This window comes from Fulmarus glacialis, unplaced genomic scaffold (assembly GCF_000690835.1).
Source record: "Fulmarus glacialis isolate BGI_N327 unplaced genomic scaffold, ASM69083v1 scaffold12811, whole genome shotgun sequence".
Taxonomy (NCBI): Eukaryota; Metazoa; Chordata; class Aves; order Procellariiformes; family Procellariidae; genus Fulmarus; species Fulmarus glacialis.
The window spans coordinates 27727-46117 of record NW_009193503.1 but is presented as its reverse complement, the minus strand read 5'-3'; the positions used below and the strand labels follow the sequence as shown (position 1 = coordinate 46117).

Below are 18391 nucleotides of genomic sequence, written 5' to 3'. Positions count from 1 at the left end.
CCAGTGTTCTACATCAGAGGCAGTTGCATTTTGGGCATGAGAAAAGTGATCTCTACCTGCTTCTCCAAAACATTGTTCCATTTGTTTAAATAATATTTGTAACTTGCTTTGAGATACCTAGGAAAAAAGCATTAAAGCAGTGCAAAATGCTAATTACAGTGATACTAGGTATTAGTAAGTAATTTTATTATTAAATACTATTAAAAATTAGGTGTTAGCTCCAATACTACTAATCAAGAATAACAGCAAGTCGTGCATTTTTGGTCCAAAGTCTCAACTTTCCCTGACAGAATAAGACCTCCTGCGCAACTTCTATGCAACTATCTTACCATACTATATTCCACCTCTTTGAGTTGTCCGTGGCCTGGCATCACCTCCAAACCTTAGTCATTACAGTGGCACCTGCCAATCCATCTAATCTCCCCTTCTTGGCAAAGGCTCACCACATAGTGGACATGGCCATCCTAATCCTGACGGAATGTGGGCCTCCTAATCTGCTGATTCAAACCCGTCAACACCCACGCAAAACTTCCTTCACCCAAATTCCAGCTGCCAGAACCAGGAAACAACCTGGCCTTGCTAGCCAACGGTCCTAGAACCTCTGGATGAAGCACTAGATCATAAGGCAAAGCCTCATATTTGACATCAGGATAATTTGGAGCACAACAAGCTTCTCCAGCTGCCTGAGACATTTTATCACTTTTTTGGCAGGGGAATCCCACAATCCTGAATTGAGAATTCAGCATAAAGATAAAAAAGAAACTGATTTGCAAAGACAGAATTATGCTTGATACTCAAAATCAGTAGTAATCTTACAGCCTACACAGAAATTCTGCTTTTTTATTCCTTCATCTCTGTTCATTTTTATCACAGAGTGAGTCAGCATCAGGGACTGCATTCCTGATGTTGTAACTTCTCCTCATTCCACTGGTAATCAGCAGCATTCTTTCACAGCAACCTAACTCTTTAAACACTTCAGTCTGTGACATCGGGGAAGGCTGAGAAAGTTCATGTGCTAGGTGGTACCAGGCAGACGTGGGCGCAGTACAATTGCATTCCACTCTGATAAGCATGGCTGGAGAAAGGAGAACCCCCTACTGCCTCCCTCACAGATAACTCACAGGTGTAGATTACTCTCTGAGTCACCATTAGCACAGATGCACAAAAGAGAGATACTTATGTCACGTGCCAAAAAACATTTGCCGGGCGTGAAAGAATTGGAAAAGAAATCTCCAACTAAAAGCCACTTTATTCCAAAAAGACTACTTCCCTCAGAGAAATCCTGCAGCACAGGACAAAGAACTACAGGCCAGATAGGCAGAGATAAGTTATACCTGGAAACATACAATACGTATACATTTCCTGATAATAATTCTTTTTTCTTGTATATCCCACTTAATTTCATACTGAGAGCTAATCACATCTACTTTGTATCTAGTACTCAAGTCTCAGACAGTCCACCCACTTCCACTCTTAGATCCACGTCTCTCAACATCCACACCATCCATGGAAATCAAAGCCTCAACTATTGCCCAGAAACCACAACAACAAGCCCTACACCATTATTCACACACAGTACCAAACACTCCAGAAATATGAGTTGTGCAACAAAGAATTAGTCTCACAGCTGTAAAACAAGAGCTTCTCAGGACAGCTACTACACTACAAGACACATCAGCAGCAGGCAAATTGTGGAACTACATGAACAGTGAGATGTAAACCCAACCACCCGGCTAGTACATGAGCATGAAAGGTACCTGTGTAGCCGGGGACGCACTTGCATAAATAGTGATCCATCTCATTCAGGCAGGTGCCATTGTTTTTACAGGGCCGGGACGCACACTCGTTGATGTCTATTTCACAGTTGTATCCTTGGAACCCAGGCACACAGAAACAGCTATACTCATTCACCCTGTCTCGGCAGATGGCTCCGTTCTGGCAGGGCTTGGAGGCGCACTCATCAATGTTGTCTCTGCAGTTGGCCCCGGTGAAGCCAGGCTGGCAGATGCAGGTATAGTCCCCAGGACCCTCGACACATGTCCCGTTATTTAGGCAGGGGTGGCTAGAGCACACAGAGCTTTCTGTTTGGCAGCCTTCTCCATTCAGTCCTGTTTGGCATTTACAGGTGTATCCATTTACACTATCTACACATTCAAAATGAGGATCTTTACAAGGGTTGCTCTCACACTCATTAATATTAATGTTACAATCAATACCTGTGAAGCCAGGCATACAGATGCATTCATATTCCAGGAGTCCTGGAGTCCCGTTGCAAATCCTATGGGCAGGACACTCATGTTTAACGCATGCGTCATAGAGGAGCTCACAGTTTATGCCCATGTAGGCTACAGGCTCCACGGGGCAGGTGCACTGGTAACCCACTTCCAAATCCTTACAGCTCCCACCATTTTCACATGGGGATGAGGAACAGCTGCTATCATTTTCAGAGTATGAAGTTCCTGTTGAGAAAAGAGACTTTTTGTTAGTCAGCATTCATAGCCCTAAAGAAGAAAGTTCTTCTGCCAATCACCACATACAACTCAGAGATTGCCCACCTAACTTCCACACTGCTAGGGCTGTCTAGCCATTAGCTGAGAAGGATACTGGAGAATCATACATTTACTAAAATAAGACAACACAACATGCCTTCATATGATGGCAACCAGGAATTTCTCTCCAAGTCAGGTGACTAGACGCCTGTTTTTTAGGAGGCACTCACAAACCAATCATTTTACTTGTGCTTATTCATCCCTGAATTCATCACTTTGAGAGCAGTGAAATGTATCACCTTAAATCCATTTACAAGATGAACTTGGTGTAAAATCTAATGACTCCTTTCACCAGTAGGGCACAAGACTTGTGCTTTGAAATCCAGAGAGGCAGACAGTATATTTTAAGATACTGGCTGTGGCTCTTAACATCCCAGCTGGTCCTTCTGGGGATACGATTTTTTCTCAGCCAACCCACTAGTGATCTGAAGATGCTGCCATAAACAGTCCAACCCAAACTCCAAACTGGCACACTTCAAACAGTCTCTGATTACATCGAGCATCTCTAAGTTTGATAATAGCTGGCCAGGCACTCTCTCCCCATAGGTTAGACATGTAAATTTACACAGAAGGAAATTCTTAGGTGTTATAAGAACAGCAAAGAAGAGCAGAGACCAGTGAGATTCACTGTACAGATGGCATTTTAGATCCAAACTCTTAGTATCTGCAGAGCCAAAACACCAGTCTAATATCCAGATACCAGCAACTAATGTTGAGACCAGATTCCCCTAAATTTGGAAGCATTTGGATGTGATCAATTTATTCACACCTAGCCACAATGCCTTGTTGTCCCCAAAATGGCAGTGTTTAAAAAGCTCTTGCCCCATTAAGCAATTCCACCATCCAGAAATGTGATGGGACGTGCCCATGGGACTGCAAGTTTAATTCATATAAATGAGATTATACAGGATACATGATATAAAAAACAAAAAAGTGTTCAATTTAGATATTTGTCAACGGAGCAGAATGGAAGAATAGGAGGAATCCTCATTTCTTTTCCAAAAGAAATTTCAAATGCACTTTGTGAAACAACCTGGTCAAAGGGCAGAACAGCCCAGGGGCTAGGAGATAGTTGCCTTGATATTAGAATTAGGATATATGCCCTGGACTCAATGACACAATGACACACTTTCTGAAGAAAAAAACCCCAAAAATAGTATAAAGGGATAAAGGCAATGCAAACGGAGAACTTCTCTCTTCACAAAAGCAGCTGTCATTAGCCCCTCATCCCACTGAGGCTTTCTGGTATCAGAGGTTTTTGTTCTGCTCCATTCCAGGATACATAGGACAGAAGCTGTGGGGTAGAGATACCCCAGACTGATTCCTGCATAAGTGTTATGAAACATCCAAACTTGGAAGTAACTCTGCAAACAACTATATAGCAGATGTTTTGAAAATGCCTATGAAAAACGGCCACAAAGTAGAAGTAAATCTCATGAAATAGCAAATGGTATCTGAGAAACAGCTACTGCTTCTGGTGAGCCAATCCTGACTTTGCCTAGCATTGGAAGTCAAGCAATCGCTAGCATTTAGCCTTGGGTTTAGATGCCATTGTGTCAGCAGCTCTCTGCCCTTTTTGCTGCCTTCTGTATGTAACTCTAGTTACTAGCGACAGGAATCCGTCTCTAGGAAACTCCACAAAACTGCAGGTGGGAGAGTGGGCAGTTACTCTGACACTACCCACTTGGCCCTCACTGTATTACTGCTAGTTGAGAAATGTTGTTTTAACGTGCCATGCTCCATGCTAAGGATTTGCCAGGATCACACACCACTGCATCACTTCTCAGCTGACTTTACACATTCTCTCATTCATGCCATCATTATCCCAGCCCATTTTTGGTCATGTTTGCCTTGCTCTGGTGCACCTTCTACACACCCAGTAGTTAATCTGTGTCAGTGGTTTTCTATCAACTCACTGCCCCATCAGCTCCTCAGTCTCTTTGTACCTGAAGGTGGAGGCATCTGACTTCAGAGCCTGAAAGGGATTTATAGGAGACTTTGGTTTACAAAAGCCTGCCCCTGCCCTGACCTCCCCCAAATTCCTCCCACCGAAAGACTGTAGTGTTTCTAAGTCTTCTTTTAAGAGGCAGTGTTGATGGGGGGTGGGGGTGGGTGGTGGTACTCAGGGATTCAGACAGCCCTTTCTCTTCCCAGCATCATCCCTACGGCCCACCCCTCCCTTCCTCTCTCATGTGATGCTGGGGAGAGTTGCTGAGCATTGCACTGTCCAGCAATCTCATTATTCTGCCATCAACCCTTTTATTCTCAGATTCCCAGTCAGGCAGAAAACAAGGATGACGGAATCTGCCTGGAATCTCTGTAGCAATTAGAGTGGGAGCCCAGGAAACTATTCGCAAAAGAGCTTTACTAGGCAGGAGATATGAGCCTTTGTACGCTTAATGAGTAACCAGTCCCAGCCTGCACTTTCCACAGGCCAGGAGCAGAGTCTGTGATTAAAAAAAAGAGACCAAGTCCACTGCATGTTCAGAACGACTTCTCCGATTTGCAGCAGACTGCATCTGCAAAGAAATTCACATTTCAACAGAATCACCAAGCACTGCTAGTGTAGACAGGCTGAAGTAATTTCAAAGGCTACATGCATAGTTTTCTGTTTCCATTATAAGCAGACAGTCTAAATGCTTCTTGCAAATAAAGATAAACATCAAATCCCTTTGCTATTTCCTGTCTTCTCCAAAGTTCTTTCACAATGGACATACCTTTTTGTACCTTCTCTATTTTGGTTCATCATATGTCTGCAATGCTCAATAATCTGTGTTAGTCATTAATGCCTGTCCATTACAAAAAGACTAGGTGACAAGTATATGGCCCCGTAGTCACACACAAACTTGTAGACACAACAGGGTTGAACTACAGAGAGATACCAAGTCAAGCAAACACAAAGCTTCACTAAAAAGTCAAAAGGCCCTCTCGGTTTCCCAAAAAGAACAGCAGCAAAGTAATAGGGAGAATTCCAACCTCCTCTAAGCTCACTATGATCATGAACAATAGCAGTGGTTAACTTGTTACGTGTACTCATAATCTGTGGTGAATAACTAGTTATATACGGGGCTGCATAGAGAAGAGTTGAATTCCTGCATCATTACTGTACTAGTTTTAGCTACTTTCTGTGACCAAATGTTACTTTAGTTATGTCTGTTTTTTGCAGGACCTAATTTTGGAGGAAAATGTTCCTTTTTTGGAACAAATATCCTAAAGTAACACAGCATTGCTTGGAAGGCATGCATGCAGCAGGCTGAGAAGACTGCAATTTATGACACAAGAAATGAAACAATATCTAAATAACTTCAAATTATTCTGTGAACTGCAGATTGCAGAAAATTACCCATGTGTTTGCCCTATTCAGTGGAGGTTACAGGCATATTAACAGCACTAACTCCAAGATTATATCATATACTCCCCTGTATATAGCATGCCTATACTAATACTGGAATATTTCCCAAGGACAAAACATGCCTCTGTGTAAATAAAGTATAACCCTAATATTCATTCAGTGGCAGTGCTAAACTTCTGGCTCAATAATTCGTTGCTGATAAGACACTAATTCAAAACAGAATTTGTTACAGAGTGACGTCAGAAAGGGGGATTTCAGCAGTGAGAAGCGAGTACAACACTTGTGACGTTGCCAGGAAGTTAAACGCAGAGTCTGCAAGAATTCAGTGTACTGAATGAGTATCAAAGACTTAGACTACCACCTAGCTTGACAAAGAACACGTATGACGTTTTTAGCTTTGGTTTTGTTATTTTCATCCATCAGTCCTAGGGCATACAATAATTCCTCTCAATTTTGGAATAGATTATTATATGAATGTGAATAGCATATGAATATGCACCAAATGCTAATAAGCATAATGAATAAATTAGCTTTTCCTGCTGCACAATATACCAACCATGCAAACATGTAATTCAGACTATGCTGTTTCATGAAAATGGTGAAAATCAGATCAAAGAACTCGTTGAATGACAAGAGTTTATAGTTTTCCACAAAAATAGTTGTTGCTGGATTAGCAATGACATTCAGGATTTTTCCTTTACATTTCTCAAGAAGAATATGAATCAGTGATGTTTGTAAGTGAAAAAAACATTAAAAAAAAATTACAGTCATACCATCCTGTAACCCTACTCTGAAATGAAACTGGAGAAGACTACAGTTTCTTTGAAGAATACGTTCCAGGCATTTAGGGGTGGATTAGAAGGAACTTCAAAGGCTTACAAAGTTGCATAAAAAGCATTCATTGAGCTCTGTCAGGACAGGTCTGGTTTTACACTTTAAAGGTAGCTGACAAAGGTTTTCCCTAAAAGATGAGGTTTGTGACCTTTTGTATCACTTTAAGGCAAACAAGCTGCATTATCAAGCTTTGTTTTAATAATTGGCTTTAATAATTTTATACCTTTGCTAAATTATCTTGTCAAAGGGCAGTTGCAACAGTGTGTTTTCTAGCCATAAAAAGAGAAATCAGAAATTAATGAGATGGCAATCCAAGATCCCCCTGGTAGTAGTTCACTGTCTCTCTCCCAGAGAGTCCCAAGGAATCTCTTACTTCAGTAAACCGGGCCAAGATGCTGTTGCACTGCACTGGCAAAGAGAGTTGTGGGAACTGATAAAGACAGTGCAGGAGGAGGAGGTTCTCAAAGAGCTGTAGCAAGGTTTCTGTCGTCTTCTTTAAAAAACAAACAAAACCGCTCAACTTTGTCTGTTCTCCATTATCTCACACATGTTGTGAAATCTCAGTGGTAATTTCCCCCACAACATGAGTTGCATTGAAGTAACTTTTTTCACAGCCTCCCCTCTCCATCCTGGCATTATGTTAGCACTGCTGGCAGAAGGTTTTATTAGAGACCAATTATGACTTGCTAAGACAATACACACAACAAGGAGCTTCAGTCATTTTATTACTTCACTGCTTGTGAGATGCTGTTTTAGCATTGCTCACTGGCTTCTATTTGTTGTTTTTGCTTTTCACAAGTTTGTTTTTTCAAAGTCTTGGGAAACTATGATAGAGGATGGATGCCCTCAAGCTGGGGATACACCTGACCTCATGGAAGATGCTCAGTGCCACATCTTCATGAACCTCCCTCCCACTTGAATTTTAGCAGCTTAAGTTGTTGATTCCCAAGGTCCCCTTAATTGTCACCCTATCCATGCACATGGGATCTGAAGTTTCTATATTCTCACACTGCTTCATTGATAACTACCTTAAAGGTGCTCTTAACGGTCACTTAAAATTCCAACAAGGAAGTGGCAGGCATTGGGGTTATCAGCTCCAAGATTACCTTGTTTCTTTCACACTGAAGACAATTCTGACAAGTGATTAATGTGGGTTTTTTTAAAATTATACTTAATGTGTTATTCAAATGGAACAATATAATCTCCACAAGCACAAAAAACCTCTAAGCAGAGACCATGGTACTTACTGTAAAATACCCATCTTTGAATACCTGTTCACGCATGTGCACTGCACTCAGAGTACATTTTCATCTTTTCACTATCTCCTATGTACAATCTCTCAGCAAAATGCTCATAATCACAGACACAAAGGCCAGAAGAGTCAAGATGCTATAATATTATTTCCTGGCCTGGCAAAAACTTAATGTGAGCTTAGGCGAGTCAGTTCCACTTTGTGTATCAGTCTGCCCAACTTAAAAAATAGTTACAAGTATATATATTCACAAGTGTCCTGTAAGATGAAATTATTCGAAACCTTTAGTCCTTTACATTAGAGGTATTACAGAATTAGAAAGTTAGATTTTTCCGGTTTCTATAACATGGAGGTGTTTTATTTCACCACATAATATAAATATTAAACTGTCTAGCAAAAGGAAAGACAATCAAAGAAAAGGGTATATTTTATTTCTGGATTCACACCAGCAATATGAAATATATTTCCACAAGTTCCAGGCTCTGAAAACTTGCCCAATTTTACACATTGCAGCTGTGGCTTTGATCATTCTTAGATGCCTGAATCATGTCAGGAAGCAGAAAATACCTAGCAGGAGAAGGTAGGCTCTAAAGTCATATAGGATGTCAGATGGGGCACTTTACCCAGACTAATTATGGGAACATTAATGATAAAAGGAACTGTGCCTTTTCTATCTTTGGGTCACTCAGAAGTGGGGCTTTCTGAGACAAAAAGATGACAAAAGGATGAGAGTCAAGTCTGCATAGGTCCAACTTTTCTCATCCCTTCAGCTTCTCTCTCCCAGAAAGTCAGCACAATTCACATTACCCACAGTCCAGATTAAAAAAAAAAAAAAAAAAAAGACAGAAAAACAGAGGATTTAAAATACCAGATCAAAGCTGCAACGCTTTTAAGAGGTAACCAGGCTACACATATGCCCAACAGTGTTTCCCCATGACATAAAATGAGCAGAGTAAGGGAATGGGCACTCTTCTCCTCAAAGACCTGTTACTGTGAAGCATTCCCAATCGGAGGAGAAAAGAGTTTACATACTGCATCTCCTCATGTAGCACTTTTGTTTTCTGTTAAATAAGTTGCAACAGACAGGACTCAGGCATATTCTCCTCTTGTTTTAGTGATACACTTTTGGAAGAGACTGCTTCATGCTTACAAGTATTTATTTACGTTTCCAAAACTATGACCCATTCATGATGTATTAAGTACCTTTTGTGCATGGATTTGTTGTTGAGTTCCTTGACTTCCATGATATTTTAAATCTTGCTCCCTCTGACTATCATCTTTTATAAAAAGGCACTGCAGGCTTGTGGAGAAAGAGGCTTCCTTCAGGTGTATTTCACCTGCCCTACTCACTACAACAACTGGAAAAAAGACAATTTACAACCAAGAGGTGAGAACAGCAGGCTTCCTAGCAGCAGCCCCCAACTGCACTGCAATAATAGAGTTAGAGGAACCTTCAAGTGCCTAAACCGTGAATGCTCAAAACCCCAGCCTGATGCAATTCTTACCAGTCAGGCTGCGCTCCAGTCAGGCTGATCACCCCAGCACATTTCCCACTAGAGAAAGATACCGAGGCCAAGGGGAGAAAGGGGACCGCTCCACCTCAAGTATCGGAGTAATACAACTACTAAATAAACTCTGAATAAAGGCATGGAAAGAGTTATGTCTCCATGACAACAGGAAGACATGTGCTTATATTAGTAAATCCCTGTTTTCCCTATCCTGGTCAGTGTAAAGGATTAGTGAAAGGGTATACACTATGGCCTGTTCCCAGGATCCACACACCAGGAAGGAAGACTGGGCAGGCCTGAAAAGGGGCTTTCATGCTATTCACCAACTCTCTCCCCCACCCTTGCTAACTTTGGAAGGATAGCATATCTGCTATGGAAGGTAATGGCAGAATAAAATCAAATCCTTCTTTAGGAAGTACCTTCAGTGTACTTGTCCAGGGAATGTACAAGGCCTTGTTAGGTGGCTTTACGCATCCTAGGGCTTTACAAGCCCCATTTCCTTCTTGACACAGAGAGATTAAACCCTTTCTTCCCAGACCTAAGCAAAGCACCTGCTCCTAGTAATAATAGCCATCAGAAAACAAGACCCTGAAATTCTCTGAGACTACTGACAAGCTCATGAAATGCTAATAATTAGCACTGATTTTTCACCTAGCCTAAAATATTCCATAACCTGTATTCCTTGTCTTGTTTAACATGGTAATAGGCATCTTTTGACAGCTGCTTTAACAGCGGGCTTTTCTATTCAACATGAGAAAATCGGATGTGGGAATGGGAAACTTTCCAAAATACCAATGTTTGATCACAACTACTAAGCCCCCGAGCTGCAGCAGCTCACCATCTCTCCCAGCCACCAGGAGAAGCTCTGTCGAAGCAGCTTGCTCCCACCTACCAGCTGCTCCCTCACCCCCAACCACTTCCCATCAGCTTTTTTTTTAATTTCCTGGTCTCATGCTCAAGTGGTGTCACCATTAGGATCAGGTATATTCCACTCCCCTCAAGATCCTGGTGCCCAGAGTCAAGTTCTTCCCCTCCATTTTTCCATAGCAACTATTTAATTTTTTTTTTATTGTTGCACAATAGTACAGAAGGAAGAAATGATACTTCAGTGAAAACGCAGGCTGAGATACTCTCTGTTGGCTGCATCTAAACATCACCATTATTATCTCAGGTTAACAGCTTATCAGATCTGACAATCTCTGTGAAGCAAGACATGACACTATGACAAAAAAAACCCCTCAAAATAAAGATTAGATAACCAAAAGGCAATGTTGGCAATCAGCAGGTAGTACCTCTAAGACAATACTGACTAAATGGCCCAGCAAGATGCTAGGGATCCTAGCAATGCCTATAGCATCTTTTAGAACAGTCATTTTAAAAAGAGCCTTACTATTCATGCCTTTGATATATCTTGTAGAGTTTTGGTAGATTAAGCACACAAGCCCAGTATCTTAGCCAACTACCAGTTTGGATACTAATTTAAAAACCTCTAGTCAAGTCCCTGCACACAGTTCAAATTGCAGTTTTTCCTACCCAACGTTTTAGATGGATATTGTGCGTTCATCACTTCCCAGCCTACTTCTTAGGTTGTTTGTCTTTGTTACTGGAGACCAAGTTCCAGACCATAATATCTTGATGTGACAGAGCTTTTTCATGCCAGACATATGTATACAGTTTACTAGTGTAAAATATTTATAAAGAATTTATAAAGACCTAGACCACTAGACTTTCACTAAGACAGGCATAAGAAGATGTGGCTCAGTTTCCCCTTGTGAAATATGCAGAGTATTTACCCCCTCAAAGAAGCAGAATGCTGATTCCTGGCTCTCTCCCACCCAGCTTGCCCAGTGAATTGCTGAATGGTGCCAAATGGTGGGCAGCAATTCATAGGGCTGAGCAGTGCCAATATTATGGTCAGAGGCATTAACAGCATTAATCAGAAATACCACTTCAGGGAATTAAACTTACTCTTAACACAGAAAAAGTAGCCAGCTAGCTTGTTTTCATTATCTGTTCACTGTTTTAATGCAGATTTGAAGATGTAACTCCTATTATCATGCTTCTATAACTTGGAGAAAGACAGGAGCTATAAATCCATGTTTTATGATTGCATATATTGCCACGGTAACTCTTTGATCTTCTGTGCTTATGACACCCCAGTATTTTCCCTTAATAAACACTCCTCCAAGCTGACCTTCATGGTTTACACATTCTCTGATCTCTCAGCCATTTCCACAGATCAAACACTGAGACAGGGGGTTTCCTGTGTATTCAGTTAATCAGATTGAGTCACAAGCTTTAATTTCCAATTCTTATTTAAATATACTGACAATCAACAAAACAGCTGAAAAGATTGTGTTTCTTTGTTTCCATGTTCTGAAGTGAGTAAGATTTAAACTGTTCTATGTCTGAGCTAATCTCAAGAGCTTGCATTAGAGCAGATAGCAAACTGCCAGAAAAAAGGTTTGTCTGCACATGTTCTCTCTCAATAGGCGTCCAAAGCATTTTCCAGGCCAAAGGTATGTGAACTGCTGTGCTCATTGCTGGCTAGAGTTGTGGGAACAGAAATGAGTAGACACTCAGTTCTGCCCTCCAGAACTTCCTTTAGAACACAACAAATTAAGGTGAGAGCTATTCTGCCCATTACACAGACAGCAGCAGTAAAACTGGAGTCACATGCAGAGTCTGTACCACTGTCCCTCTGGAGTTTATTTTAAACAATTGGAGATAGTGTGGATCTGGCTGCAGGATGGTGTTATGGTTACAGCTTGCAACAGGCCATCTGGATAACCAGAATTTTCTCAAAAATTTTGAACAAGTAACTTAGCCACTCTGTGCTTCAATGACATTTAGATTCAGTCAATTAGAAATAAAATAAAAGTAGTCATATGCCTCACAAGGGCAAGAAAAGGCATTTCCTTATGGCCTTAAAATTCTACAAGTGCTACATAAACACCACCATTCACTACAGTTAAAATGTGGCAGAATTCCCCTTGCAAAATAGAAGCAGGTGGAAAGACGATGGAAATTACCACTTCCCTTGAGCTTTGCTGGCTATATCAAGATGCATCATCCACCTGCACTCCAAAAGAAAACAACATTCTCAGTAAATCACTGTTCCAGAAAAGAGCTTTACCCAAGAGTGGAAAGCTATCAATGCGATGGTCAAACAGCACAAATCCCCAGAAACATGCCAGCTCTCTGGCAGCCACATACTGAGCAATACCGTATATGCAATAGGCCTTCCTTCTGCACAATACAAAGCCACCATAATTGCTTCACACTCCAACCAGTAGCTATGGTTACTAGATACAAAAGACAGTCCTGCTGCTTCCCTGTGGCCAGAGGAATTCCAGGCACTTGGAGCGAATGTACCAGACAAAGAAGCTGGTACAAGAAAGAGAAAAAAAAAAAAATCGGACAAAAATCAAAACATATTTTGACTTTCATATTCATAGTCTGAGGTGATCAGAGCAAAAGAAATTTAGGGAGGGTTCAGAGAGGGGAAAAAAAAAAAAAAAAGACTGTTGGGGAATCAAAGGCAAAGCTGAAAACTTTTTCCAACTCTCAAAAGGTACATAAACATCACCCACTAATGTGAGAAAATGCCAAATGCAGTGTTCAGCAGATACTAGCAGAGAAAAGGTATTTTGTATTTTCTGCATGTTCTGCATATTTTACCTCCACTTCTTCATGTCATTGGTCATTCCTGTCCTAGCTCGGTGGAAACCAAACAGAACTTTTATATACAGATACTGGCCTGGCAGTGTCAAGGAGAGGATAAGGAGGCTGGTTCAATCCCAATCATACTTTCCAGTAAAACGTTGGACATGTTCCTGACATGACCTTATAATCCCTAGATGACTAAAACAGATGTCTAGGCCCAGCAGATCTCCAGGCACCCATTCCAGAAGAAACAGAGAAATCTATTTTTCAGGGACCATAAGAAACTGTATACAAGGGTGACTTTTGGAGCCCAAAGATATGTTCATGTGAACTTGAAGAATCCCAGTATACTCAAGTATATTCTTTGGCTATAAAATAAGTTTTCAATGTGGAAAAAACAAAACAAAACAAAAACATCTATCAGTGTGATAGACTCTTTTGTTACCTCATCACTTCTTGCACTTTCAGGATGGATATGCTTTCTTCAAAATTTCTAAGTGAGAATACTCATGTACTGTCTTTCTTCCTCCACATTTTGTACCAGAGGTACCCGGCACTTCAACGTATTAGTATGCGCCCGTAGGTACACTCCTCTTTTGCCTAAATGTATTTCTAAAGCGTATAGAATGGAAATAAAGCTCGGCGTTTTTTCTGTATGGGCACAATTGTAAAATTCAGAACTTTTCAATGGAGAAAATGATTACTATAACAGCTGAATACTTAATTACATGAAAGTGCACACACTTTTAGCTCTTGTGAATAAATGCATACACACATGTGCACAGGGAGAAAGACGAAAGGAGACAAGAAATAAATAGAAGGAAAAACATATCTAGAATGAGATGCCTGTTTATCTTCCAGACAAGAAGTTTTCAGACTTCAGATCTAACTGTGAGAGTGACATTTTGTTCAGTTACCTTTGCAATACAAGGGCAGATAACAGATTTGATCCAAAGTTACTGTAGCTGGGTAAGAATCAGGCACAGAAGACAAAAACTTACCCCAAAATAAGAGGAAAAGTGGCAGCAGGAGAGCAGCATTGTACGCCCTGGATGTGGTTTTCTTTAATTCCATGACAAGTCTAAGAGTGACTGTTCTAAAAACCTCAGGGGAGAAACAGTTGGAAGCTAGCAAATACGAGCTCTCTCCACATCACAGACTTTGGCGAATTTTCTCTACTACAGGCACTCGCTCCATGCTCTGCCGAATTGGGGACTAGCACTAACACAGTGGACAGAGTCCCTGTCCACTCTCAAATGCTTCACGCATGTTCCTGGAACAAAGAGAAAACGCTGCCTGGATCGCACGGATTGAACTGCCCAGGGCAAAGCAAGTTGGATTTACAGGCAAAGCATCTGAAAAAAGCCTAGGCTGTCAAAGGTAATGAGAAATTGAAAAACTGTGAGATTCACAGTACAAGGCAAAAAGGAAAAAGGACTCTGTGTGGTTTTTTGCTTTCTGGTTTTTGAACTCCCCTTACATGATGAAGAAAACAAACCTGGTGTCTCCTCCATAGCTGTGACACGAGCTCAGAACTGGCTTCAGGACTGAGGTGGCCAGGGGTCATTTTTAGGATGCAGGCTGCTGTATCAGTTTGTGTTTACAAACAAATTCCAGATGAGGATCAATCACAATTTTCTGATAGAGGCTGCTTTGTTCAAAGAGAAAATAAGACAAAAGACACAAAAAGCACACTGTTAATCCCAAAGAGCAGAGTTAGTCCACATTAGTCTTTACTGCTCTCTCATACATCACGAGATCTGTGAACCTACAAGACACATGAACCCACAAAATGTACATGAACCCTCTTTTCCCAATTATGGAACAGTTATAGGATCATCAGGAAAAGTATCGGCATAACACAAGCACCAAATCACTAAACACATCACATGCGTTTAGTTTTAGAAGTGGAAAAAATTATCAGTGTCCATTGTTTTATGAGAGTAACTGGAAAAAGACAGAGCCCACACTCAGTTGTGACCTACTAAGTACCTCTAAATCCACATCACAATTGGATTAAATTAACTGTAATGAGAATTACGCACATTGCCTCACCCTTCCACAACTAAAAATAGAAGCCAGGTAAGATGCCATACAAATTCCTAGTTTAAACAAAAAATACGCAGGATAGCAAGGAATTGGTGCAGATAGACCCAGGCTGCACATGATGAAAACAACATAATCCTACAATGAGTAATTTATATTATCTCAGCATCCTTGCAGAGTGGACAGAGGCTGATGGGCCATGTGCAGGGAAATGGGGTATTTACTGCGTTGTTTTTACCTTCAGCGCAGAAAGCAAACAGTCACAGCAAGAGTGTTTTCACCACCAAAACACTGCAATCCAGGAACAAATGGTTCATCTCACTATCCTGCCTTGGAATGCTCCAAAGATGATATATCATGTGTTATCAACCTTATCTGGACCACCCTGCCCCCATTTTCATCTCTGGTGTCTTCAGTCTGTTTTCTCAAGATCAGCCTCAGTATTAGTTTCTTGCCAGTTACCACAACCATCTGGAACTCATTTCTCTCTCCTTAGACTCTCATTTTGCTGTCAGGGGACTTAACCAAGCGCTGACATGTGCAGAATCTTTCTGCTCAGAAATTTTTTGCCTCACCTGCGTGAATTACCCTTCTAACAACTCACCTTTTCCAAATCAAAGCAAATACCTATGAATCCATTGCACAATTATCACTGCAAGAAACCACCATTCTTCCTTGACTGCATACAGCCACTTCTGTAAGTCGACTAGTGCAATACTTCACAACACTTGGGAAATAAAACTATCCATAGTAATTTATGGCTTGTATGTCCACCTGAAGGACATGCTCAGCTTTCATAAAACAGAATTAGTGTAACAAATCCCCACACATAAGAAAGTGGAGGTCCTCCCACAGAGGCTTAGGTCTCGTGCAGCTCTGCTGCTACTGCTGTGCTGTGTGGCCTGTGGCACCTGATACCCCTGACAGAGCCATTAGCTACAAAAGACTTGTTACACGCTAGCTAGACTCAGAAAAGAGCAAAACAGTTTAGCAGAGGCTGAACAATTAAAAAGCTCCAGAGAGGAACATTCTTGGTGTCCCTCAGTACATTTGAGACAATGTCTCAAGCAGTAGCTTCTTGTGCTAGTGATTGAGTTTTACTCTTGAGTCTTCATTTGGTCTTTCTGTCAAGTTAATGTTGATGGGTTCAAACTGAACTGCTAACATGACCAATATGTCAAGTAGGAATGCTATGAATGGTACCTTTTTGAATGTTGTGACATGCATTTGTCACAACAGGGTTTGGACTTGAGCAGCCTGGGAAATGGCAGCAGTATATGGTTCTCAGCCAAAATCTCCCACAGAGGTGAGACTCTCATGCCTGTACTGCTGCCAGGACACACACACTGTGAGTTCTGGGGTTGGAGCAGGGGAGGAGGGATGATCCTCTTGAAAAAAGTGTTCATTTGTTCTCTATGACCACTGCTAACTGCTAGCATATCCCAGTGGTCTGCCGGGACTTAAGGCTCATTTAGTGTTGCTCAAAACTCAAGCTAACAAAGCCCGGATAGGTCAAGACGTCCGACTTCCTTATAATAATCAAAATACCTTAATCCAGTGTCTACCTGTGAGGATATTAGAATTTAATTTTTTCAACATTCATGGTTGCAATTTTATGAGATTTTGCCAGCATAAATGGCAGACCATTTCTGTGCTGGACCCTTGGGCATACAAAAGCCAATGTGGGTATTAACCAGCTTAGTCCAATTAAAGGACCCTAATGCAACTCTTTTAAGGCCCTGATTTGTTAGGCTTGACTACATTTCCAAAGAAGGAGCACAACTGGGTGGATTTGTTATCTAAAGCATAAGCTCCAAGTCCTTAGTCATCCTTGCTAAAGCCTTCCCCAAACTGGCCATGGTTTCCGCTACCTCCGCATCACTGCAGTCCAACATCAGTATAATCTGCTCTTTAACATAGTATTAAAACTAGAGCCAAAGGACACAGCTGCTTTTGCCTGTGTAACACTCATTACAAGAGACTTAAGGACAGCATAACAGCAAGGCTTCTATTCTCAGCCAGCAGGCAGGAAACTTCGCAAGCCGGAAATGCATGCCATGAAAATGGGGCAGCAGTAGGCAAGCTGGATTAAGAGAAAAGGGAGAGAGTAGGTCTGGGGTACCCAGCAGAGCCTTTCCGTCCTCTTATTCTATACTTTTTGTACACTTTTCACAAAACAATCCTATACACCTTTCTACAAACAGTTCAGAACAAACTGCACAGCAAAGTACCTAAGCAAAACAGTCTGCGCTTTCCATTCAAAGAACAATGTATGCTTGCATGAGTTTCACAATCTTTCCTCACACAGGGCTTAAAATAATCCTAATATTACAGACCGGATACTGGAGCTTAGACATGTGATATGACGGCCAATATCACAGACAGAAGCTGTTTAAGAATAAAGGCATTCCTATCTCCTGTCATATGCACATATTGTACCTGCCTCAGAGGAGAGAGCCTCACCTTCCCTCCTTACAGTTCTGGAACCTCACCACTGAATACAAAACTACTTTTCTGAATTGAACAATGCAAGCTAACAGCATAAAAATCTTCTGATTTTTTCCCCAGCTTCATCTTCTGAGGGTTATTAGGCACAACCCCAAAGGAGCCCATACTAACAGTGGCTACAGACTTAGAACTTGGGAAGTTGAGCTAGTTAAGAAACAAACTTCCAGTTCCGCTCAAAAACAGCGTGCAAAAATGACTGCTTCAGTACGCTTTTCTGCTCGCAATCACTGCTGAAAAGTGCCAGGTATATTTTTTAAAACTTCAGGTTTTGGAATTTCAAGCCTACAGACTCACAGACCAAAAACTGAAAAGTTCAAATACAGTTTGGTGATGTAATGCTTGAGGGTTCTCCAGGGTCCAACCTCTAATTCGAAATTTGCTCTTTCCTGTAATAACCAAAGTTACTGCCCTTAACACGCATTGTCACCACTTTTCCATCTGGCCACTAGATGTCCCTTCTGCACTGCACAAATTCAAGCAAAGGCCATTGTGTGAAAACAGGCGTTAAGAAGAAATTCATGTACCACCAGTGCTGCCAAACGAATGCGACTAGACACGCTGTAGGACTGTGCCAAGCAGCACACTGAACACTGTAAGACCTACTGCAACATCCACACATGAGAAGAGCCAAGGAAGAGTTTTGTTTGTGAGTCAAAACTTCAAAGTTGCCATTAAA

General features: G+C 41.3%; 1 protein-coding gene across 1 annotated transcript in view; it reads right to left on the bottom strand.

Annotated features, from left to right (window-relative positions):
* Positions 1-14350, bottom strand: part of LOC104083836 (protein crumbs homolog 2-like) — a 39804-nt gene extending 25454 nt beyond the window's left edge. Inside the window, exons 1-2 of the mRNA XM_009587476.1 lie at positions 14163-14350; positions 1758-2459 (exon numbers count right to left, since the gene is read on the bottom strand). Of these exons, the coding sequence (XP_009585771.1) occupies positions 1758-2459; positions 14163-14235 (775 nt within the window). The 5' untranslated portion in view covers positions 14236-14350. The remainder of the gene's footprint in view (positions 1-1757; positions 2460-14162) is intronic.
* Positions 14351-18391: the final 4041 nt, after the last annotated feature.